Source organism: Oncorhynchus keta, chromosome 4 (assembly GCF_023373465.1).
Source record: "Oncorhynchus keta strain PuntledgeMale-10-30-2019 chromosome 4, Oket_V2, whole genome shotgun sequence".
Lineage (NCBI taxonomy): Eukaryota > Metazoa > Chordata > Actinopteri > Salmoniformes > Salmonidae > Oncorhynchus > Oncorhynchus keta.
The window spans coordinates 26220516-26244759 of record NC_068424.1 but is presented as its reverse complement, the minus strand read 5'-3'; the positions used below and the strand labels follow the sequence as shown (position 1 = coordinate 26244759).

The following is a 24244-nucleotide window of genomic DNA, read 5'->3' as shown; positions in this document are numbered from 1 at the left end:
ATGACCTCTTATTCACTGGGGCAAAAAGTATTTAGTCAGCCACCAATTGTGCAAGTTCTCCCACTTAAAAAGATGAGAGGCCTGTAATTTTCATCATAGGTACACTTCAACTATGACATACAAAATGAGAAAAAAAATCCAGAAAATCACATTGTAGAATTTTTCAATAATTTATTTGCAAATTATGGTGGAAAATAAGTATTTGGTCACCTACAAACAAGCAAGATTTCTGGCTCTCACAGACCTGTAACTTCTTCTTTAAGAGGCTCCTCTGTCCTCCACTCGTTGCCTGTATTAATGGCACCTGTTTGAACTTGTTATCAGTATAAAAGACACCTGTCCACAACTTCAAACAGTCACACTCCAAACTCTACTATGGCCAAGACCAAAGAGCTGTCAAAGGACACCAGAAACAAAATTGTAGACCTGCACCAGGCTGGGAAGACTGAATCTGCAATAGGTAAGCAGCTTGGTTTGAAGAAATCAACTGTGGGAACAATTATTAGGAAATGGAAGACATACAAGACCACTGATAATCTCCCTTGATCTGGGGCTCCACACAAGATCTCTCACCCCGTGGGGTCAAAATGATCACAAGAACGGTGAGCAAAAATCCCAGAACCACACGGGGGGACCTAGTGAATGACCTGCAGAGAGCTGGGACCAAAGTAACAAAGCCTACCATCAGTAACACACTACGCCGCCAGGGACTCAAATCCTGCAGTGCCAGACGTGTCCCCCTGCTTAAGCCAGTACATGTCCAGGCCCGTCTGAAGTTTGCTAGAGAGCATTTGGATGATCCAGAAGAATATTGGGAGAATGTCATATGGTCAGATGAAACCAAAATATAACTTTTTGGTAAACTCAACTCGTCGTGTTTTGGAAGACAAAGAATGCTGAGTTGCATCCAAAGAACACCATACCTACTGTGAAGCATGGGGGTGGAAACATCATGCTTTGGGGCTGTTTTTCTGCAAAGGGACCAGGACGACTGATCTGTGTAAAGGAAAGAATGAATGGGGCCATGTATTGTGAGATGGGAAGTGGGAGAACTTGCACAATTGGTGGCTGACTAAATACTTTTTTGCCCCACTGTACATTATATTAGGCCCTGCCTTTGGAACTTTGGTTTTCGTAGATATGGCTAATATATTGTGATCACTACATCCGATGGATCTGGATACTGCTTTAAATAACATTTCTGCAGCATTAGTAAAGATGTGATCAATACATGTTGATGATTTCATTCCTGTGTTGTTTGTAACTACCCTGGTAGTTTGACTGATAACCTTGAACCAAGTTGCAGGCACAGGTTACAGATTTAAGCTTTTTCTTGAGTGGGCAGCTTGATGAAAGCCAGTCAATATTTAAATCGCCCAGAAAATATACCTCTGTTGATATCACATACATTATCAAGAATTTCACTTATGTTACCCAGATACTGACTGTTAGCACGTGGTGGTCTGTAGCAGCTTCCCACCAGAATGGGCTTTAGGTGGGGCAGATTAACCTGTAGCCATATTGCTTCAACAGTATTTGACATGAGATCCTCTCTAATCTTTACAGGAATGTGGTTCTTAATATAAACAGCAAATTTGGTTTGACATTCAATATCCCTATGAGGCTAGTTGGGAATCATGAGTAAATTACACAATGTACATGGGACAATATATTTTTAAATGTCAATGACTTTAAAACCTCAAAGCAACTTTTAATTGTAGAAATTAATCTACAAATGTTAAATGCATATAATGAGACAACTAAAAGGTGTGCAACATGAAAATATTGTCCCATTTATATTGTGTAATTTATTGACAGTCCCTAACTAGCCCAACAGATCAGCTATCTAAAGTCAAACCCATTTTGCCACAAGGTGCACACCTGATGATTGGAGAAAAAACTTTAAGCTACTTCCAGATACAAGACCTAGTTAGTGTTTAAAGTTCAAATCAAATTCATTGGTCACATACACATGATTAGCAGACGTTATTGCGAGTGTAGCGAAATGCTTGTGCTTCTAGTTCCGACAGTGCAGCAATATCTAACAAGTATTATCTAACAATTCCACAATACCTAATACACACATCTATGTAAAGGAATGGAATAAGAATATATAAGTATATGGATGGGCAATGTCCGAGCGCAAAGGCTAAGATGCAATAGATAGTATAGAATACAGTATATAAATATGAGATGAGTAATGCAAGATATGTAAACATTTTTAAAGTGGCATTATAAAAGTGGCAAGTGTTCCATTTATTAAAGTGGCCAATGATTTCAAGTCTGTATGTGGGCAGCAGCCTCTCTGTGCTAGTGATCGCTGTTTAACAGTCTGATGGCCTTGAGATAGAAGCTGTTTTTCAGTCTCTCGGTCCCTGCTTTGATGCACCTGTACTGACCTCGCCTTCTGGATGGTAGCAGGGTGAACAAGCAGTGGCTCGGGTGGTTGTTGTCCTTGATGATCTTTTTGGCCTTCCTGTGACATTGGGTGCTGTAGGTGTCCTGGAGGGCAGGTAGTTTTCCCCCGGTGATGCGTTGTGCAAACCGCACCACCCTCTCTCTCTCTCGCTCTCTGGGACCTGGGTAAAAGTAGTGCACTATATAGGGTATAGGTGCCATTTGGGATGCATCCTTGGTGTGGAGTATCTTATAGCCTCACTCCCCCTCCCCTCAGAACTGCAGTTAGGGAGAGAGAGACCTCTGTGGGCGTAGTTGTGTGGGTCCTACACCTCCACCTGTGCTTTCGTGGCACTAGAGAGCCTAGATGACACCTGTCTGTCACGAGAGTGGCTCTGTCAATAGTGGGATCAATGATTGGTGTAGGGACTGGGGAGGGGACATGGATATGGTGCTAAGGAGAGTGAGAGCTCTCTGGTTTCTATTGCTCCATGGTCAAAAGTAGTGCACTACATAGAGAATAGGGTGCCGTTTGGGGCTTACTCCCAGTTATTTTATTGCCTTTACTGAACTGCAAAAATATAGCCCTACACAATTGCAACAAATCATCCTGGAATTTTGATTTGCACAGCACCAATGGCATAATTCCTTAGCAAATGTAGCCTGTATAATGTAGCCTGCGGTTGTGGGCGGTGATACAGTTGCCATGTACCAGGCGGTGATACAGTTGCCGTGTACCAGGCGGTGATACAGCCCGACAGGATGCTCTCAATTGTGCATCTGTAAAAGTTTGAGGGTTTTAGGTGACAAGCCACATTTCTTCAGCCGCCTGAGGTTGTAGAGGCGCTGTTGCGCCTTCACCACACTGTCTGTGTGGGTGGACCATTTCAGTTTGTCAGTGATGTGTACGCTGAGGAAAGTTATCTGGAAGGGTGAGTGACTGTAACTGTGTATTGCTTTGGCAGAATGCTTCCCATGTTCGAACACATACACAAAAGACATCCACATCAAAGCACCCCTCCAAAATGCAAATCTCATTCTGTCACATTTCCTAATGAGGAGAATTGATACAGAGGCTAAATCAAGAAGTTCAGCCCCCCTTTAAGAAGTTTGTTATAGCCATAGAATTAGAATCTCATTCTTGTTCTGTGGTTATAGGCCTACATACAGCTTTAGGAGACTGAGTATTAGCCTAATTACACTCCCAATATTTTTCAGTCCTCAGCTATTTCACACTATAGGCCCAGTGTGTATGTTTGTTCAGTGGCTGCTTGCTTGAAGGATGCAAATAAACCCTCTGTGACGCAGTAGATTTTATTACTGAGTGATTCTGCTGCAGTGCAGTCAGGCTATAAAAGCAACAGCATCAACAACACGAGACAGACTCGTGCATGTGATGGTAGAGTTCATGGGAGTAGAGCAGAGCTGAGCTTAGTGCTACTGGGGAGGGAAATGCACAAGGCAGTACAGCTGTGGCCCATCCTGACTGCTTGGCCCATCCTGCCAGCTTATCCCTGCCTGCTTAGTCACTCACTGGCCTTGTAGAGATGTGATGGGTTGTTGGTTGCTGCTGTGTTCCTCTAGCTATCGGAGTCAGCCTTTACAACATTCGAAAACCACTCCCTCTTCGTCATGGGCGTTGGTCCAGATGCGACCCGATCTTTTCTCATCAAATCGAATGAATTTCCATTGCTCCTTGTATCCACATACAATCCACATTAGACAAGATAACCATTTCCTCCTTTTTATGTTGTCCTCTTTATGCGCTTATTAGCTTTATGTAACTGTAATAACTGTCAAATGCTTGGAATCTCTTATCGGTTTATTGAAGTCACAGATGGTTAGTTTAGTTATATTTTAATGCAACAACAACAGATGTTCAGTCTACTGTGTAATTTGAATGATTGTTGCATGCTTGATTGGCTAATTAACAACCAGCCTAACTAAATAGAGAGAACAGTAACGGTCCAGAGATGTTATATGTAATTAAATGTTTACATTTAATCAACTTTGGCAGATGCTTTTATCCAGAGCGACCTCCAGTCAGTGTAGTTAACTAGCCTACGGTTTGTAGGAACAACAACCACACATCATTCATTGCAAGAAGATCCTTCTTGGAAATAGCCACTAAAAAGCCGTTGATGTTTTGTTTTGCAGACACCGTGTACTTTCACCTCCCTCCTTTCAGTGGAGCAGATATGAAGTGTGTGTATGGAGTCTCCTGCTATCGCCAAATAGAGGCTAAGGTTGGTTCCCCCTCATGGCACTTTAATATTCAAGAGACACAACTATTCGTGTCTTCTGCTGCTTTACACAAAATAAAGCAGAGTAGTGTCTCTTCTTTGCTCTCTCTGTGGTTATGTTTGCGGACTGTTTTGCGGACTGTTTTGCGGACTGTTTTGCGGACTGTTTTGCGGACTGTTTTGCGGACTGTTTGCTGCGGACTGTTTGCTGCGGACTGTTTGCTGCGGACTGTTTGCTGCGGACTGTTTGCTGCGGACTGTTTGCTGCGGACTGTTTGCTGCGGACTGTTTGCTGCGGACTGTTTGCTGACTGTTTGCTGACTGTTTGCTGACTGTTTGCTGACTGTTTGCTGACTGTTTGCTGACTGTTTGCTGACGTGCCATTAGGTGTATGCCTCAAAACGTTGGTTGTTTTTCCTTTTCAGTCCCTGAAGGTCCGACTGGCTGACGTCACCAGGGAGACGGTCCAGAAGAGCGTGTGTGTCCTCAGTCGAGTGGTGAGTCGGCTAACATGTGACAAGGTTGTGAGAGAGGAAGGAAGAGGTCTAGAAGCAGGGGGAGATGGGAGTGTCTGCCTTGTGGTCCTGTTTTAATATATTTAACTAGGCAAGTCAGTTAAGAACAAATTCTTATTTACAATGATGGCCTACTGGGGAACAGTGGGTTAACTGCCTTGTTCAGGGGCAGAACGACAGATTTTTACCTTGTCAGTATCCCCAGGATACTCCTGTTTGTCTGATGACGTGTGTTGGCGGTTTGAGACTGGGGGTTGGGGCTGGGGGATCTCTCTGGGAAAAGGTCTCCTGGAGCACTCTGACTTTGTCCCAAATGGCATCCTATTCCCTATTTTATTTATTTATTTTATAATAATAATACACTACATAGGGAATAGGGTGCCATTTGGGACGCAGCCTGTGACCCCTGGGGGTCAGTGGACAGCTCCCATAATTCACAGTTACGGAACAGCTGACAAGGCAGGAAGGGGCACGCTTCCTTGGGTAATGAGAGTTGGTATGGTGGAGGAAACACCAGAATCATAAAACTGTGTAGGCCGTTTTAAATCATTTTCCAGGATAAGTCATTAGAATTTCGTTTTTTTATTAATCTTGTCACCAAAACTGTGTTTATAGTGTGTATACTGTAAATCCCCACTTGGCTTTACTTGGCTCATTGCGCTCTAGCGACTCCTTGTGGCGGGCCGGGGGGGCTTGCTGGCTATTTCTGGTCAGGACTAAGAGAAGTTGGTTCGCTTCCTCACATAAACAAACTGACAGATGTTAATCACCACACACTAGGCTGGGCTGACTGCCCTCACTCACTCACTGATGAGTGTTTCTCTCCTCCTCAGCCACTGTACGGTCTTCTCCAAGCTAAACTACAGCTCATCACACACGCCTACTTTGAGGAGAAAGACTTCTCACAGATATCCATATTGAAAGTGAGTGTTTTCAGAGTTTTGAATCACAAAGGCTTGAATCACTTTCTTCTTTGATTTGTGACCTTTTGTGTTTATGAAACATTGAACTTAGAACCTTAACTTTTCTCTCTCTCTCGCTCCCTCTCTGACTGTCTCTCTTTCTGTCTCTCTTTTTCTGTCTCCTTCTCTCTCCCTCCATCTGTAGGAGTTGTATGAACACATGAACGGTTCTCTGAGAGGAACGGCTCTGGAGGGATCACAAGTGTTCCTGGGTAAAATTGTCCTGCTGTTCTATCTGGTTCCAACACTAGGTGCATTGCAAATTACACCTTATTCCCTATTTAGGCTGCCATTTTGGGGACACAGACCAGGGCTGTGGAGCATGTCAGTCTCTCACTCGCAATCTGCTCTCACTAAAATGGCTGCTGTTGAATGATCCTGTCTGTGGTGTCTGTCCTAGATTAGCCATAGAAATCTGTCAGTCAGGTGTGTCATTGTGTCACTTGTTATGGTGTTCAGATCAGCTTACAGAAAGAGGACTGTCCTATTTAAGGATGTCTTCGGTCTTCTTTTTTGCGTGACTTTGAGTAATGCCCCAAAACATGTGGTGTGTGTTCCAAATGGCGCCCTATTCCCTATATAGTGCACTACTTTTGACCAGGGCCCATAGAGCTCTGGTAAAATAAAACACTATATAGGGTACCATTTGGGACGTCAATTCACACGTATGATAAATGTCCTCCTCCAAATGTCACGTTCTTGATGTACACATTTTCTCCCGACAGGTATGTCACCAAGAGATTTAATACTGCACTTTCGACACAAGGTAAATTAATGTGTTTTGAGGCCATCAAATGGCTTGTAAACATCTAGAGTGCGTACCAAATGGCATTCTGTTCCCTATGTAGTGCACTACTTTTGACCAGAGTGCCTTGAACTGAGCCCTTATGTACCCTGGTCAAAAGTAGTGCCCCATAAAGGAATAGAGTGTACCCTGCCCAGATTGTGGTTAGTCGTTGTGGTGTTGTTGACATGCTTCTTCTCTCATTCACCCACTTAGGTTCTTATTCTCTTCAAACTGATTCTGCTGGAGAAGAAGGTGAGGATTTAAATTAAATCTATCAATCTATCATCACAATGGGGAATTACTCTGGGCATGTGAGTCATCAACAACAACATGACAGCATATCATAAATGACACCCCACACGGTGACTTCATAGCAAGATAGCACCGCGTCAGTAATCGTCATCATACCACAAGACATTACCCGCATAACTCCCTATAGGGGTTTGTAGTCAGAATACATGGCCTTACTGTTTGTGTGTCTGTGTGTGTGTTTCCTATTCCAGGTGCTGTTCTACGTATCTCCAGTCAACAGACTGGTAGAAGCTCTGATGACTGTACTGTCACTGTTCCCAGGTGAGCACCAGCATAGCGGTCCTATCATTATGATTCTACATATTCTACTCATGTAGAGTTAGTTTTTCCTCTGGAGTGTTTGTTTCTTCTTTATCGTGGGGGTACAAAGGTCAAACCTCATCTTATGTGTTCATTCCTCTAGGCATGATAGAACACGGCCTGGCCGACTCGTCCCACTACCAGCCCAAGAGCAGTGTCTCAGACGACATCAGCCTGCTGGAGTGTGTGTCGGGGGCTGAGGAGTTTGTCTCTGTCTCTGTCACTGACATCACCAATGCTACCCTGGAGCTGGTAGGGGAGGAGGGTTTCGGTGAGAACCAGACTATCACCACCTCCACGGAGGCCTCGCAGCGGACAGCCTCCCCCTCAGACACCTCCATCCCAGCTGGGGCAAGCACAAACCTCAAGCCCCCCTCCCGTACCTCCCCAGACTCGTCAGAGAGCGACTGGGAGACACTGGACCCTAGCGTGCTGGAGGACATTCCAAAAGACTCTGAGACAGGGGGTTTAGGTTTGGGCGTGGAGCACCCAGAAACGTTTGACCCAGAGCCAGGTGTACCCATCACAGTTCAGCCCCAGGGCCAGTCAGCAGGGCAAGGGGGGCAGGTGGCTGTCACTCAGGGCCTAGTGTCAGGCCTGGAGGAGGACCAGTACGGACTGCCTCTTGCCATCTTCACCAAGGTATGTTTTTTTTGTGGGTATTTTGACTTTATATTGATTGATGGATGAGAATATGAGATGAGGTGACGTATGAGATGGGGAGATGGATGAAAATATGAGATGGGGAGATGGATGAAAATATGAGATGGGGAGATGGATGAAAATATGAGATGGGGAGATGGATGAAAATATGAGATGGGGAGATGGATGAAAATATGAGATGGGGAGATGGATGAGAGTATGAGATGGGGAGATGGATGAAAATATGAGATGGGGAGATGGATGAGAGTATGAGATGGGGAGATGGATGAAAATATGAGATGGGGAGATGGATGAGAGTATGAGATGGGGAGATGGATGAGAGTATGAGATGGGGAGATGGATGAGAGTATGAGATGGGGAGATGGATGAAAATATGAGATGGGGAGATGGATGAGAGTATGAGATGGGGAGATGGATGAGAGTATGAGATGGGGAGATGGATGAGAGTATGAGATGGGGAGATGGATGAAAATATGAGATGGGGAGATGGATGAGAGTATGAGATGGGGAGATGGATGAAAATATGAGATGGGGAGATGGATGAAAATATGAGATGGGGAGATGGATGAAAATATGAGATGGGGAGATGGATGAAAATATGAGATGGGGAGATGGATGAAAATATGAGATGGGGAGATGGATGAAAATATGAGATGGGGAGATGGATGAAAATATGAGATGGGGAGATGGGTGAAAATATGAGATGGGGAGATGGGTGAAAATATGAGATGGGGAGATGGATGAAAATATGAGATGGGGAGATGGATGAAAATATGAGATGGGGAGATGGATGAAAATATGAGATGGGGAGATGGATGAAAATATGAGATGGGGAGATGGGTGAAAATATGAGATGGGAGATGGATGAGAGTATGAGATGGGGAGATGGGTCAAAATATGAGATGGGGAGATGGATGAAAATATGAGATGGGGAGATGGGTGAAAATATGAGATGGGGAGATGGGTGAAAATATGAGATGGGGAGATGGATGAAAATATGAGATGGGGAGATGGATGAGAATATGAGATGGGGAGATGGATGAAAATATGAGATGGGGAGATGGGTGAGAATATGAGATGGGGAGATGGGTGAGAATATGAGATGGGGAGATGGGTCAAAATATGAGATGGGGAGATGGATGAGAGTATGAGATGGGGAGATGGATGAGAGTATGAGATGGGGATATGGATGAAAGTATGAGATGGGGAGATGGGTGAGAATATGAGATGGGGATATGGATGAAAATATGAGATGGGGAGATGGGTGAGAATATGAGATGGGGAGATGGGTGAGAGTATGAGATGGGGAGATGGATGAGAGTATGAGATGGGGAGATGGATGAGAGTATGAGATGGGGAGATGGATGAGAGTATGAGATGGGGAGATGGATGAGAGTATGAGATGGGGAGATGTATGAGATGGGGAGATGGATGAGAATATGAGATGGGGAGATGGATGAGAGTATGAGATGGGGAGATGGATGAGAGTATGAGATGGGGAGATGGATGAGAGTATGAGATGGGGAGATGGATGAGAGTATGAGATGATGAGATGGGGAGATGGATGAGAGTATGAGATGGGGAGATGGATGAGAGTATGAGATGGGGAGATGGATGAGAGTATGAGATGGGGAGATGGATGAAAATATGAGATGGGGAGATGGATGAGAGTATGAGATGGGGAGATGGATGAGAGTATGAGATGGGGAGATGGATGAGAGTATGAGATGGGGAGATGGATGAAAATATGAGATGGGGAGATGGATGAGAGTATGAGATGGGGAGATGGATGAAAATATGAGATGGGGAGATGGATGAAAGTATGAGATGGGGAGATGGATGAAAATATGAGATGGGGAGATGGATGAAAATATGAGATGGGGAGATGGGTCAAAATATGAGATGGGGAGATGGGTGAAAATATGAGATGGGGAGATGGATGAGAGTATGAGATGGGGAGATGGGTCAAAATATGAGATGGGGAGATGGATGAAAATATGAGATGGGGAGATGGGTGAAAATATGAGATGGGGAGATGGATGAAAATATGAGATGGGGAGATGGGTGAGAATATGAGATGGGGAGATGGGTGAGAATATGAGATGGGGAGATGGGTGAGAATATGAGATGGGGAGATGGGTGAGAATATGAGATGGGGAGATGGGTCAAAATATGAGATGGGGAGATGGATGAGAGTATGAGATGGGGAGATGGATGAGAGTATGAGATGGGGATATGGATGAAAATATGAGATGGGGAGATGGGTGAGAATATGAGATGGGGAGATGGGTGAGAATATGAGATGGGGAGATGGGTGAGAGTATGAGATGGGGAGATGGGTGAGAGTATGAGATGGGGAGATGGATGAGAGTATGAGATGGGGAGATGGATGAGAGTATGAGATGGGGAGATGGATGAGAGTATGAGATGGGGAGATGGATGAGAGTATGAGATGGGGAGATGGGTGAGAATATGAGATGGGGAGATGGATGAGAGTATGAGATGGGGAGATGGATGAGAGTATGAGATGGGGAGATGGGTGAGAATATGAGATGGGGATATGGATGAAAATATGAGATGGGGAGATGGATGAGAGTATGAGATGGGGAGATGGATGAGAGTATGAGATGGGGAGATGGATGAGAGTATGAGATGGGGAGATGTATGAGATGGGGAGATGGATGAGAGTATGAGATGGGGAGATGGATGAGAGTATGAGATGGGGAGATGGATGAGAGTATGAGATGGGGAGATGGATGAAAATATGAGATGGGGAGATGGATGAGAGTATGAGATGGGGAGATGGATGAAAATATGAGATGGGGAGATGGATGAAAATATGAGATGGGGAGATGGGTGAAAATATGAGATGGGGAGATGGGTGAAAATATGAGATGGGGAGATGGATGAAAATATGAGATGGGGAGATGGATGAAAATATGAGATGGGGAGATGGGTGAAAATATGAGATGGGGAGATGGGTGAAAATATGAGATGGGGAGATGGATGAAAATATGAGATGGGGAGATGGATGAAAATATGAGATGGGGAGATGGGTGAAAATATGAGATGGGGAGATGGGTGAGAGTATGAGATGGGGAGATGGGTGAAAATATGAGATGGGGAGATGGGTGAAAATATGAGATGGGGAGATGGATGAAAATATGAGATGGGGAGATGGGTGAAAATATGAGATGGGGAGATGGATGAAAATATGAGATGGGGAGATGGATGAGAATATGAGATGGGGAGATGGGTGAGAATATGAGATGGGGAGATGGATGAGAATATGAGATGGGGAGATGGATGAAAATATGAGATGGGGAGATGGGTGAGAATATGAGATGGGGAGATGGGTGAGAATATGAGATGGGGAGATGGGTCAAAATATGAGATGGGGAGATGGATGAGAGTATGAGATGGGGAGAAGGATGAGAGTATGAGATGGGGATATGGATGAAAATATGAGATGGGGAGATGGGTGAGAATATGAGATGGGGAGATGGATGAAAATATGAGATGGGGAGATGGGTGAGAATATGAGATGGGGAGATGGGTGAGAATATGAGATGGGGAGATGGGTCAAAATATGAGATGGGGAGATGGATGAGAGTATGAGATGGGGAGATGGATGAGAGTATGAGATGGGGATATGGATGAAAATATGAGATGGGGAGATGGGTGAGAATATGAGATGGGGAGATGGGTGAGAATATGAGATGGGGAGATGGGTGAGAGTATGAGATGGGGAGATGGGTGAGAGTATGAGATGGGGAGATGGATGAGAGTATGAGATGGGGAGATGGATGAGAGTATGAGATGGGGAGATGGATGAGAGTATGAGATGGGGAGATGGATGAGAGTATGAGATGGGGAGATGGATGAGAGTATGAGATGGGGATATGGATGAAAATATGAGATGGGGAGATGGGTGAGAATATGAGATGGGGAGATGGATGAGAGTATGAGATGGGGAGATGGATGAGAGTATGAGATGGGGAGATGGGTGAGAATATGAGATGGGGAGATGGATGAGAGTATGAGATGGGGAGATGGATGAGAGTATGAGATGGGGAGATGGATGAGAGTATGAGATGGGGAGATGGATGAGAGTATGAGATGGGGAGATGTATGAGATGGGGAGATGGATGAGAGTATGAGATGGGGAGATGGATGAGAGTATGAGATGGGGAGATGGATGAGAGTATGAGATGGGGAGATGGATGAGAGTATGAGATGGGGAGATGGATGAGAGTATGAGATGGGGAGATGGATGAAAATATGAGATGGGGAGATGGATGAAAATATGAGATGGGGAGATGGATGAGAGTATGAGATGGGGAGATGGATGAAAATATGAGATGGGGAGATGGATGAAAATATGAGATGGGGAGATGGATGAAAATATGAGATGGGGAGATGGATGAAAATATGAGATGGGGAGATGGGTGAGAATATGAGATGGGGAGATGGATGAGAGTATGAGATGGGGAGATGGGTCAAAATATGAGATGGGGAGATGGATGAAAATATGAGATGGGGAGATGGGTGAAAATATGAGATGGGGAGATGGGTGAAAATATGAGATGGGGAGATGGGTGAAAATATGAGATGGGGAGATGGATGAAAATATGAGATGGGGAGATGGATGAAAATATGAGATGGGGAGATGGGTGAAAATATGAGATGGGGAGATGGATGAAAATATGAGATGGGGAGATGGATGAGAATATGAGATGGGGAGATGGATGAAAATATGAGATGGGGAGATGGGTGAGAATATGAGATGGGTGAGAATATGAGATGGGGAGATGGGTCAAAATATGAGATGGGGAGATGGATGAGAGTATGAGATGGGGAGATGGATGAGAGTATGAGATGGGGATATGGATGAAAATATGAGATGGGGAGATGGGTGAGAATATGAGATGGGGAGATGGGTGAGAATATGAGATGGGGAGATGGGTGAGAGTATGAGATGGGGAGATGGGTGAGAGTATGAGATGGGGAGATGGATGAGAGTATGAGATGGGGAGATGGATGAGAGTATGAGATGGGGAGATGGATGAGAGTATGAGATGGGGAGATGGATGAGAGTATGAGATGGGGAGATGGATGAGAGTATGAGATGGGGAGATGGATGAGAGTATGAGATGGGGAGATGGATGAGAGTATGAGATGTGGAGATGGATGAGAGTATGAGATGGGGAGATGGATGAGAGTATGAGATGGGGTAGTGGCAGAAACCAAACTACTAGGGGTGCAGCTAGACAACTGCTTATCATGGTCATCTCAAATAACTAACGTATGTAAAAATATATAAATTAAAACTGCATGCATGATCAGAAGGATAGCTAAATATTTACCGGGAAAGATTCTTAAGCAAATAACCCAAGTCTGGGGAAATGCATCAGCAAGTGAAATTAGGAGGCTGCAGATTGCACAGAACAAAGCAGCAAGGATTGTTTTGGAGGTGTGGTTCTTCTGTTGTAGTCATTGCCAATGCTCTTGGTTGGTCATCCAATTAACAAGATAATTGAAACAAACATGCTTATTTTATTTCATAATATATATTTAAAACAGCCAAATTCTATTCACAACGGTATTCAGTTGCTAAGACAAACATTCTGTAAATACTAGGAATAGATTGTCCACCATCTGTGTGTTATCCAGACAGAAAAGAGAAATAGGCAAAATAACATTTAAATTTAGAGCAATAAAGAAATTGAATAATTTAACTGAGCAAACCAGAAACCTTTCAACATATAGATAGATTTAAACAATACTTTAAAACAATTTAAATATAATACATAAGAAAGTTGTGCTGGACTATGGTAGATGAAGAATCAATATATTTTTAGACGGAGTATTTATCTGATCAATCTGTTAGTGTATTATGTCTGTTTGTAACAGTGTTAAATGTGATTGTATTATAAATTGTATTTGAATGTTTAAGGACTCTTGTAAGATTAGTCCAAATGAGAACTAAAAGAGATCCTAATCACCATCTTCACCAAGGTACAAATTTGAAAACTTTATTGTCCAGCGTCAACTTAACATAAGATTAAAAACAAAAAAAGTACCACTCACCAGAGACATAGATAGTTTTCCTTCTCAATCACAATGAATAAGATTACATAGACCGAGAGGACCTGATCCTAGATCAGCACTCCTACTCTGAGACGCTTGATACATACAGCCTCAGATCAAGACGAAGGATAACCACACACTAACCTCTATGCCTGTGGTTGCCAGGGTTACCTGTGCCTGCCCTACATGGCCTTGCAGCAGCACCACCTGCTGTCAGACGTGACGGTGCGTGGCTTTGTCGCTGGGGCAACCAACATTCTCTTCCGTCAGCAGAGGCACCTGAGTGACGCTATCGTTGACGTGAGTCCTGCTCTCCATCTCCCTTACTCTCTCACTCTCTTCTCTCTCCATCTCTCAACCTATCCTCTCCTCTCTCCCATAGGTCCAGTGATCTCAAGTGTGTACTGACAGTCTGCTACTCTTAGAGGAGAATTAGTGGAGAGCTTAGGAGAACATTGGTCTGTTTTTAAACGGTTCTCTCTGATTCTAGATTACAGATGGTGATCTTGTCCTTCTCTATTTTTTGTAGTTCTATGCTGTTTTCATAATGAATTCCACGTGTATGCTGCCTATCAGATTTGGCCTCTTTTTCCCAGATATCTTGAGTTACTGAGTGCTTTGTCTGCTGTGTGTGTGGGTCTGTGCGTGTGACTGTGTGTGTGTGTCCGTCCGTCCGTCCATCCTACTAGGTGGAGGAGGCTAAGATCCAGATCGGGGACCCAGAGTTGAGGAAGCTGCTGGGCCTGACCACGGCTGACCTGCGTTTCGCCGACTACCTGGTCAAACACGTCACGGAGAACCGCGAGGACATCTTTCTGGATGGGACAGGCTGGGAGGGGGGGGACGAATGGATTAGGGCCCAGTTTGGACTTTACGTCCATTCTCTCCTGTCCTCTACCTTACAAGAAGGTAGGACACTTATTGCCAGGGATGTGTTTCTTTTCTCATGAATGAAAACACCTTCCTCTAGTCCTACTACTAATTCCATGTGGGATCACTTCCTGCTCGCATCGCTGAACTTGACTATACTACTTCTAGTCATTTGTCTCAGATGATTTCAACAGCTAAATGCTCCTCTGTGTGTGTGTCTGTGTCCAGACAATGAGAAGTTGCTAGCGGACTGGGGCACGCCCTTCATCTCAGCCTGGAGGATCACACACAACTACAGAGTGTGGTTCAGCAACAAACACCCAGCCATGGCCAAGATCACCCCAGGGTAAGATGGCACCTTATTCCCTGCACTACTTTTGACTAGGGCCCGTAAGGATCAAAGGTAGTGCACTATATAGGGGGGTTGGCGGGATGGGAGGGTGGTTGGATATGCCAAATGATGTTGCTACACTTTCTCAATGAATTATTTACAAAAAATGTACTTCTGATGTAAAATGACTTGTGTTATTTCTTCTTTCTCAGCCATCCGTTCCAAGGGCAGTACAGTGCTGCTGATCTGAAATTAAGATTCTCACAGTGAGTACTTAATTCTTCATTGAAATCTATTGATTACCCGTATACATAAAGCATCTGTAATCTGGATAAGAGCGTCTGCTAAATGACTTAAATGTAAATGTAATATAAGCTATATCTAATGTGTATTTACTCTAAATCAGTTAAATGACAGTACCACAAAAACATAGATGACTGCCCCCCAGTGGTGAATTTAGAAAGGTTTCTGTGCCAGGTAGAATTTAGTCTGTGGGTCAGCATATAGGGATACTTACAATTGGTTTTGCTCAACTCCTGCGTCCTCTCTCCTCCGTCCTGCCTCGCCTCCTTTTGGGAAAGGTCGAAGGTAATCATGAACAAATATGCGCTTGTATGTCCTTCCCCCATTGGGCAAATGTTTAGAGGGGTGGAATCCCAAAATAAATGTGTCAAGTGATAAAAAAACAACAACAAATAAAGTTAGTTGTGCAATACATTTTATAGATGAAAGGAAAAGTATCCTATCGTTTTTAAACGTGCGCACCAACCGTTGATTCAAAGAGGCCGTGGCTCATTAACAAAACACTCCTGCTCTTGCCGCCAGGAGGAAGCTCTTGTATCCTTGGCCGAAGTAGGTCATCGAGGAGGGAAGCATACTCTTCGGTTCACCGACTAACGAATTGACACTCCTCAACCACTTATCTGTTTCCGGGTCACAGAGGAGGACGGAAGGAGTCGAGGAGAGGACAGACTTTTGCCTAAATGAGAATCTCCCATTGTTGTTATTTTCAAGTCAGTTATGTGATAGAGAATCTATTTTGAAAATTTTGAAAATAATAATGGGCAAATGTGGCACAATACAGGTGTTCAAAGCTCTTAGAAACCCAGAAAGACTCACAGCTGTAATCGCTGCCAAAGATGCTTTCACAAATTATTGACTCCGGTGTGAATATTTATGTAAATGTGATATTTCTGTATTTCATTTTAAATACATTTATCAACATTTTCTAAAAACATCTTTTCAATTTGTCGTTATGGGGTATTGTGTGTCGATTGATAAGAAAAAAATTAATGTCATCCATTTTGAATTCAGGCTGTCACACAACAAAATGTGTAAGTCAAGGGGTATGAAAACTTTCTGAAGGCACTAGTTGCAATGTTTCACTGCAGTCACACTATTTCATAGAGTACTAAGCTACTAATTGCTGTTCCCTGCTTGTGATGGTAATAAAGAAAGACACCAGGTCTCTTATTTAACTCTCTACATTAATGATGAGAGGTTCATTCTCAAAAACCCTTGCTGGCTGTCTTTGGGGGGGGTGGTTACGTTACAGAAAGTGCAGAGGAAATGTGATCCCGCCATATGCTGACTGTCCTAGGTCCTTATCTCCAACCCTGCCTCTAAGGTTACATTCCATACTCCTCCCAAATGGCACCCTACTCCCTTAATAGTGCACATAAGGAATAGGATGCCATTTGGGACACAGGCTACGTGTCTTCATCCTCTATTGATAGCTTTATGGTGAGAACATGGGGAGATCTGCTTGATGGTACTATATGGGTTCTCTCTCTTTCCCCTTCGCTATTCAGCGACATGCACGACCCCAGTGAACTCTGACGTAATGGCAAACAAACAAACGGACTGGGGCGCTGTTGAAAACCCTCCTGAACTCCGCTGAGCGGTGGAGCGAGAGTGGCGAACTCTCAGAGCAGGAAATGACTTCAGAAGCTGGTCAGACCTAAGTGAACTGCATAGATTTATATTTGATGTACGTTACAGAAGCTTCGTGGCGATGAGTATCAGCTCACTTAAAATGCCTGCCACGGAATAAAATGCAACAGGTTTATCTATCTGTATATGTATATGCATATCACAGTCGACACCTGTTGTATTCGACGCATGTGACAAATACAGTTTGATTTGATAGTGTAACTCACACAATGAAGCGGTTGCATATATAGGCCAACTTTCCAAAGGAATGGAAAAGCATGCCTTTTGTACGGTGAATTTTCCATATGAGTCTGGTCAAAAGTAGGGCACTATGTAGGGAATAGTGTGCCATTTGGCATGCAGTCAAGGTGCTGTAGGGGAGTATGGGTGTTACACCCCCTGCATGGTAATCTCTAGATATAGCAGGCAGGATGTAGAGTCAGGGGCTGCGTCCCAAATGGCTCCATATTCCCTATAAAGTGCACTACTTTTAACCAGGCCCCTAGGCGTGCGCTATGTAGGGAATATGGGACTCACTCGTCGGACAGGGAATTTGGCAGTTGGCCATGTAAGCTCTTAAGGAATAAATGAAACTCATTTCCTGCTTCATTCACTTTGTATAAGAGCAGCCTGCCTGGGTTCCTTTCTACACAGGAACACTGTGGTATTAAGCATGTCTCACGATCTGTGTGTGTGTGTGACTACTTCCCTCCCACTGTGACTGTCTTATGTGAAAGAGTCAGGTGTTTAATGACATTTGTATGAGGCTTCCCTCTCGTCACTGACAGATGGACAAAATAAAACCGAGGGTACTGTTCAGTAAGGCAAAACGTACCAAAACATTTTTAACCGTTCTTATTGGACCAAATCCAGGTAGTACCATTTCATTCTGTTTCGAAACATCTCGTCCCATACTGAATTTTCGTGTGCCCTAATTGGTCAGTGGAGCCGTCAGTCATCAGGGCCCCCCAGTCAGACCCCAGTCTGCCAGCTTCCTTGTTTCCCTCATCACTCAATGACAGTGGAACTCTCTTTCTCTCTCTTTTTCCCTCTTTCCTCTCTCCCTGCATCAATAAACATGGAGTCTAGGGGGGTGGTAGGGGTGTAAGGGCTTTGTATTCAGGTCTTTGGGTAGGCTAGAATGGTGGTCAACAAAGACCGGGAGAAACTGAGTTATTTTCTTTCCTCTTGGTCCTGTCACTCAGTTTCACCTCACACAATGACCAGTCTTTGTCCTAACCAGGTCCTAGCTGGCTTCTTTCCTCATACCCCTCACTATTTTACACTCTCTCTCTGAAAATGAGAAAACAAATCTGCTTGACGTCCTGGTGAGAGAGAGAGAGAGAGTGGTGAATATTGCGTCTGTATTATACTGTTAGGTTCATCACAGCTCTCCTATTCATCTGTTATCTCTTGTTGCCAACAACGAGCTCTCCACTCATAGAGAGACAGAGATGTGTTTTTGAAAACAAAGCCACGTGACTGCATGACTTTGTGCTGGCCCTGCAGCAAGCAGAGCGGAGTCCATGGCTGGCTGCCGACCGTTGCCGTGCCAACAGACGGTTGCGTTTCAAATGGCAACCTATTCCCTCTACAGTGTAGTACTTTTGACCAGGGGCCATAGGGCTATGTAGGGAATAGGGTTCCATTTGGGACATAAAGGGGGATCTGTTTTATTGTGAGCGGGCTGGGCTGGACCTACATGGCTGTTTATTTGGGTCAGGCAGTGAAGGTTGGGCCTGTCTGTGTGGTCGGGCCGGTGTCCGAGCTCGGACACTGGATTGGTGTCACTCTGTCGCCCAGGCTCCTAGCAACCACCACTGGAGGCTATGAGAGGGGTAAATGGGGTCTGGTGTCCTGTCCCGTGTGCAACAGCAACAAGGCTGTGGTTTGTCACTGACGTTCACAGTCTGTGGTGCTGCAGAGACTGGGACAGAGATGGAGGGTGTCTCCCAAATGCCATCCTGTTCCCTACATGGTGGACTACACAAGCACATGCACTCACATACCCACACCGTACACACACAGATACACTATATAAACAAAATTATGTGGACACCCCTTCAAGTTAGTGGATTCGGCTATTTCAGCCACACCCGTTACTGACAGGTGTATAAAATCGTGCACACAGCCATGCAATCTCCATAGACAAACATTGGCAGTAGAATGGCTTTACTGAAGAGCTCAGTGACTTTCAACGTGGCACCGACATAGGATGCCACCTTTCCAACAAGTCAGTAAGTCAAATGCCTGCCCTTCTAGAGCTGCACCGGTCAACTGTAAGTGATGTTATTGTTAAGTGGTCCTCGGTTGCAACACTCACTACCGAGTGCCAAATTGCCTCTGGAAGCAACGTCAGCACAACAGCTGTACTGTGACTGTATCTTGTACGTAGTGTACTGTGACTGTATCCTGTTTGAAAACGTTTGAGTGTACTGTGACTGTATCTTGTCCATTCGTAGTGTACTGTGACTGTATCCTGTACGTAGTGTACTGTGACTGTATCTTGTACGTAATGTACTGTGACTGTATCCTGTACGTAGTGTACTGTGACTGTATCCTGTACGTAGTGTACTGTGACTGTATCTTGTACGTAGTGTACTGTGACTGTATCTTGTACGTAGTGTACTGTGACTGTATCCTGTACGTAATGTACTGTAACTGTACGTAGTGTAGTGTACTGTGACTGTACGCAGTGTACTGTGGCTGTATGTAGTGTACTGTGACTGTATCCTGTACATAATGTACTGTAACTGTACGTAGTGTACTGTGACTGTACGTAGTGTACTGTGACTGTATCTTGTACGTAGTGTACTGTGACTGTATCCTGTACATAATGTACTGTAACTGTACGTAGTGTACTGTGACTGTACGTAGTGTACTGTGACTGTACGTAGTGTACTGTGACTGTACGTAGTGTACTGTGACTGTATCTTGTACGTAGTGTACTGTGACTGTATCTTGTACGTAGTGTACTGTGACTGTATCCTGTACATAATGTACTGTAACTGTACGTAGTGTACTGTGACTGTACGTAGTGTACTGTGACTGTACGCAGTGTACTGTGACTGTACGTAGTGTACTGTGACTGTATCTTGTACGTAGTGTACTGTGACTGTATCTTGTACGTAGTGTACTGTGACTGTATCTTGTACGTAGTGTACTGTGACTGTATCTTGTACGTAGTGTACTGTGACTGTATCCTGTACGTAATGTACTGTAACTGTACGTAGTGTACTGTGACTGTATCTTGTACGTAGTGTACTGTGACTGTATCTTGTACGTAGTGTACTGTGACTGTATCTTGTACGTAGTGTACTGTGACTGTATCCTGTACGTAATGTACTGTAACTGTACGTAGTGTACTGTGACTGTACGCAGTGTACTGTGGCTGTACGTAGTGTACTGTGACTGTATCCTGTACATAATGTACTGTAACTGTACGTAGTGTACTGTGACTGTACGCAGTGTACTGTGACTGTACGTAGTGTACTGTGACTGTATCCTGTACATAGTGAACTGTAACTGTACATAGTGTACTGTAACTAGTAGTGTCCTGTACGTAGTGTACTCTATCCTGTACGTAGTTTACTGTGACTGTACGCAGTGTACTGTGACTGTACGTAGTGTACTGTGACTGTAACTGTACATAGTGTACTGTAACTAGTAGTGTCCTGTACGTAGTGTACTCTATCCTGTACGTAGTGTACTGTGACTGTACGCAGTGTACTGTGACTGTACGTAGTGTACTGTGACTGTATCCTGTACATAGTGAACTGTAACTAGTAGTGTCCTGTACGTAGTGTACTCTATCCTGTACGTAGTTTACTGTGACTGACAGTATCCTGTACAGTATGTAGTGTAGGAGTCCCTTGGTGCTAGTGCCAACCATAAGAGGTGCCAGGTAGAGAGGGGCTCACAAAGGGCACTGATGTTGATGCCGGAGTCACGGGACACCACAGCTGAATTCCAAATAGACCCCTCGTCCCTAGATCTGAGAGGATTGGATAGGTCTAAGCAATATAGCGAAAACCTTCTACCTAGCCAATCAGAAGGCAAGGTGAAGCTAGGTATTACAGTAATGCTATCTATCCTCTTGTCACCGAGGTTAGTAAGAAGAGAATGCTTATATCTATCCAATCATTTGACCAGGACTACTGACCTTCTTGGGACTGTAATGTGTGTGTTGACATCTGGATGATTTTAAAAAGAGACAGCCAGTCTGGATTTATTTGTGTGTATGTTGTGAAATGTACCCGGGACAACAAGCGGACACTCTCAGGTTGGCTTGGTTTGGATACTTAGATTCGACCACCGGTGACAGTAACTCTCTCTCTACTTCCGCAGAGTTATGCAGTACTATACTACAACAGGTTGTAGAAATATTTTAGTTGAGAAATGTGTCACCGCTACCCAGGGTTTATTTCTGGGTGCAACATGGTTGGTCGTGACTGAATATCCCTTTTTTCTTTTCTCTCGCTGAATTTCAGCTCGGTGCAGAACAGCGAACGGGGGAAGAAAATTGGAGCAGCTGTGATCACCACCAGTCGAAGTGTCGTGCAGACCGGGAAGGCAGTAGGTGAGACCGATAGTCAGTCTCTCTAACCAACCTTTTCCCCAGACTCAAATTAAGCCACCTGTGAAGGATTTGTAGTCCAGGAAACTGGCCTTCAAAAATAGTCAACACAAGAGTACTGCTAACTAACATTCACTCCCGGATGGCTTTGTTTTCATCAATTAATTTCTAAGAAATGTATTGTTCAGTACATCTTATCCACAATCCTTCCTGTCTCCATCCTCCAGGTCAGTCGGTGGGTGGAGTGTTAATCAGTGCTAAGTCAGCCATGTCGTCCTGGTTCTCTACGTTGGCCCAGCCTGCTATTTTAGCCACTCCCGCAGCCTCCCCTGAGCTTCAGTCACCTACCGAGCCTTGACCACCTACCTGCTGCCTGCCTCCTAACCTAGCCTCTGTCACGGGCTTTAGCCAACATGAGTTAAGCCTAGGAGCTGAGGATACCCTAACCCCCTCCAACGGTCCTTCCCTGTCTCTCAATTCATCTTTCCTTGATTCCCCGCATCCTTTCACCTGAGCTCCTTCTCAAAGCCTATTGGAGAGGGTCAGAGGGGAGGGATCTTGGACAGTGACCTCCAATACAGTTGAGGCGGCGAGGAGACAGGATGCGACGTGACACACTCCTCTCCCTTTTCCTTTCAGAACCAGCTAGTTACAGAAGGAACCGGGGTCAGGTAGGCAGGATAGGTTGATTTTTGCGTGTTTTGGGGAAAGGTTTTATTTTATGAAGGATTTGTTTCAGGCCTCTGATGGGATACCACAATACAGCAGAGGGATCTAAGTCTTTGTTTGTAAATGATTCCCTATGTAGTTCACAACTTTTGACCAGGGCCCATAAGGTACTGGTGATAAGTAGTGCACTAGGAATAGATGCCATTTAGGACGTAACCCTGGTCTGCAGTACCCTCTCCCCTCCATCCCCAGGTTACAACTGCTCCAGCATGGAGGACAGACGAGAGGAATAGCCACTTGTGCTAAACAGACCGACAGAAATATGCTCAGAGCTTCAGATTTGTGTTTTTCTCTGTGTGGTGGAAGACCTTTTTGTGTTTTATCCAAACTGTATTCCAACAAGGTGTATACTGTATATACTATACTGACAGTGTGAAACCAGTGCATTGCTGGCTGGAAGCTGTGTTACAGTAAATTAGTAAGATGCTGGGCCAGAGCAAGTTATTCTCTGTTTACTGGACAGGACAGGCAACCTATGTGCGTGTCCCAAATGGAACCCTTACCATAGTGCACTACTTTTGACCGGACCCTAGTCTATAGTAGTGCACTATAAAGAGAAGAGGGTGCCATTTGGAACATATGTTTGTCATTCCTTAAGGTTAAGAAAAAAAGCAGTTATCTTTTTCCTCATGTCCGCACTATACACGTAATAACTTTTCTAAAGATGGTTGGAGTATGGGATAAAACTAATTTATTACTTGTATATAGTTTGTTGGACTTGTACATAAGTGATTTCCCTGTCTCGACACGACTGGAACCAATCTCTACCTGATATGGCTCTCTATCGTGCATCTGAAATGGCACCCTATTCCCTATATAGGTCACTACTTTAGCCTATACTTGTTACTTTGAGATGATTACAGTACTCCCCCCAACTGTTTGTATTGAAGTTGTTGGATTAGTTTAACATTTAGGCACAGATCCATATTTAGAAAAGTGTGTATATATATATTTATCTTTGAGATCTGGGACTGTATCCACTAAAAGTTGGAGTAAGAGTGCTGATCTAGGATCCCATAACCTTATCAATTACGATCTAAAAGGCCAAACTGATCCTAAATCAGCACTCTTGACTCAGACGTTTAGACATGGGCCCAGGTCCAGTTTTTAAACTGTAATAACATCTTTGCCGGCTGTCTGAACCATCATCTCCTTGATTTCCTGTCTTGACTTTAACTAAAGTCTGTATGCTTCATTTGTTGATCTCTGAAAATCACAATGCAATTTTTTTTTTCACCTGAGTGTTTTGAAAATATTCTAAATTGTGAAGTTAATTTATGCTGCATTAAATATAAGACATGCAAATCTACTTTCTCATAGCTTCTGTACCTAAAAAAAGTGCTTTCCATAAGCACAAAACGAAAGAGATTAAAAAAGTATTTCTGTAAGCTTCTGTTAAAGAGAGCGAGATATTCATGGTCTGGTCATACTGTATGTAGGTCAGCCAAACAAAAGACTGTAGAGGGGGTGTACCAGGACATGTGGTAGCAGGGTCTACCGGACAAAAACAGGCTGCAGCCACGTGCCTCAGTTCAAT

General features: G+C 44.2%; 1 protein-coding gene across 7 annotated transcripts in view; it reads left to right on the top strand.

Annotated features, from left to right (window-relative positions):
- Nucleotides 1–24026, top strand: part of LOC118372110 (late secretory pathway protein AVL9 homolog) — a 33954-nt gene extending 9928 nt beyond the window's left edge. For 5 of the 7 annotated variants that reach the window (XM_035757919.2, XM_035757891.2, XM_035757928.2 and 2 more), the window contains exons 3-16: nucleotides 4555–4643; nucleotides 5066–5137; nucleotides 5989–6078; nucleotides 6263–6368; nucleotides 6843–6883; nucleotides 7118–7156; nucleotides 7408–7477; nucleotides 7620–8158; nucleotides 14435–14569; nucleotides 14959–15178; nucleotides 15368–15485; nucleotides 15683–15736; nucleotides 21893–21981; nucleotides 22206–24026. In XM_035757919.2, coding sequence (XP_035613812.1) covers nucleotides 4596–4643; nucleotides 5066–5137; nucleotides 5989–6078; nucleotides 6263–6368; nucleotides 6843–6883; nucleotides 7118–7156; nucleotides 7408–7477; nucleotides 7620–8158; nucleotides 14435–14569; nucleotides 14959–15178; nucleotides 15368–15485; nucleotides 15683–15736; nucleotides 21893–21981; nucleotides 22206–22336 — 1752 coding nt within the window. In that variant the 5' untranslated portion in view covers nucleotides 4555–4595 and the 3' untranslated portion in view covers nucleotides 22337–24026. Of the gene's footprint in view, nucleotides 1–4554; nucleotides 4644–5065; nucleotides 5138–5988; nucleotides 6079–6262; nucleotides 6369–6842; nucleotides 6884–7117; nucleotides 7157–7407; nucleotides 7478–7619; nucleotides 8159–14434; nucleotides 14570–14958; nucleotides 15179–15367; nucleotides 15486–15682; nucleotides 15737–16295; nucleotides 16706–21892; nucleotides 21982–22205 lie in introns of those variants that run through there. The other 2 variants (XM_035757884.2, XM_035757899.2) reach the window with 2 other exon arrangements.
- The last annotated feature ends 218 nt before the right edge of the window (nucleotides 24027–24244 follow it).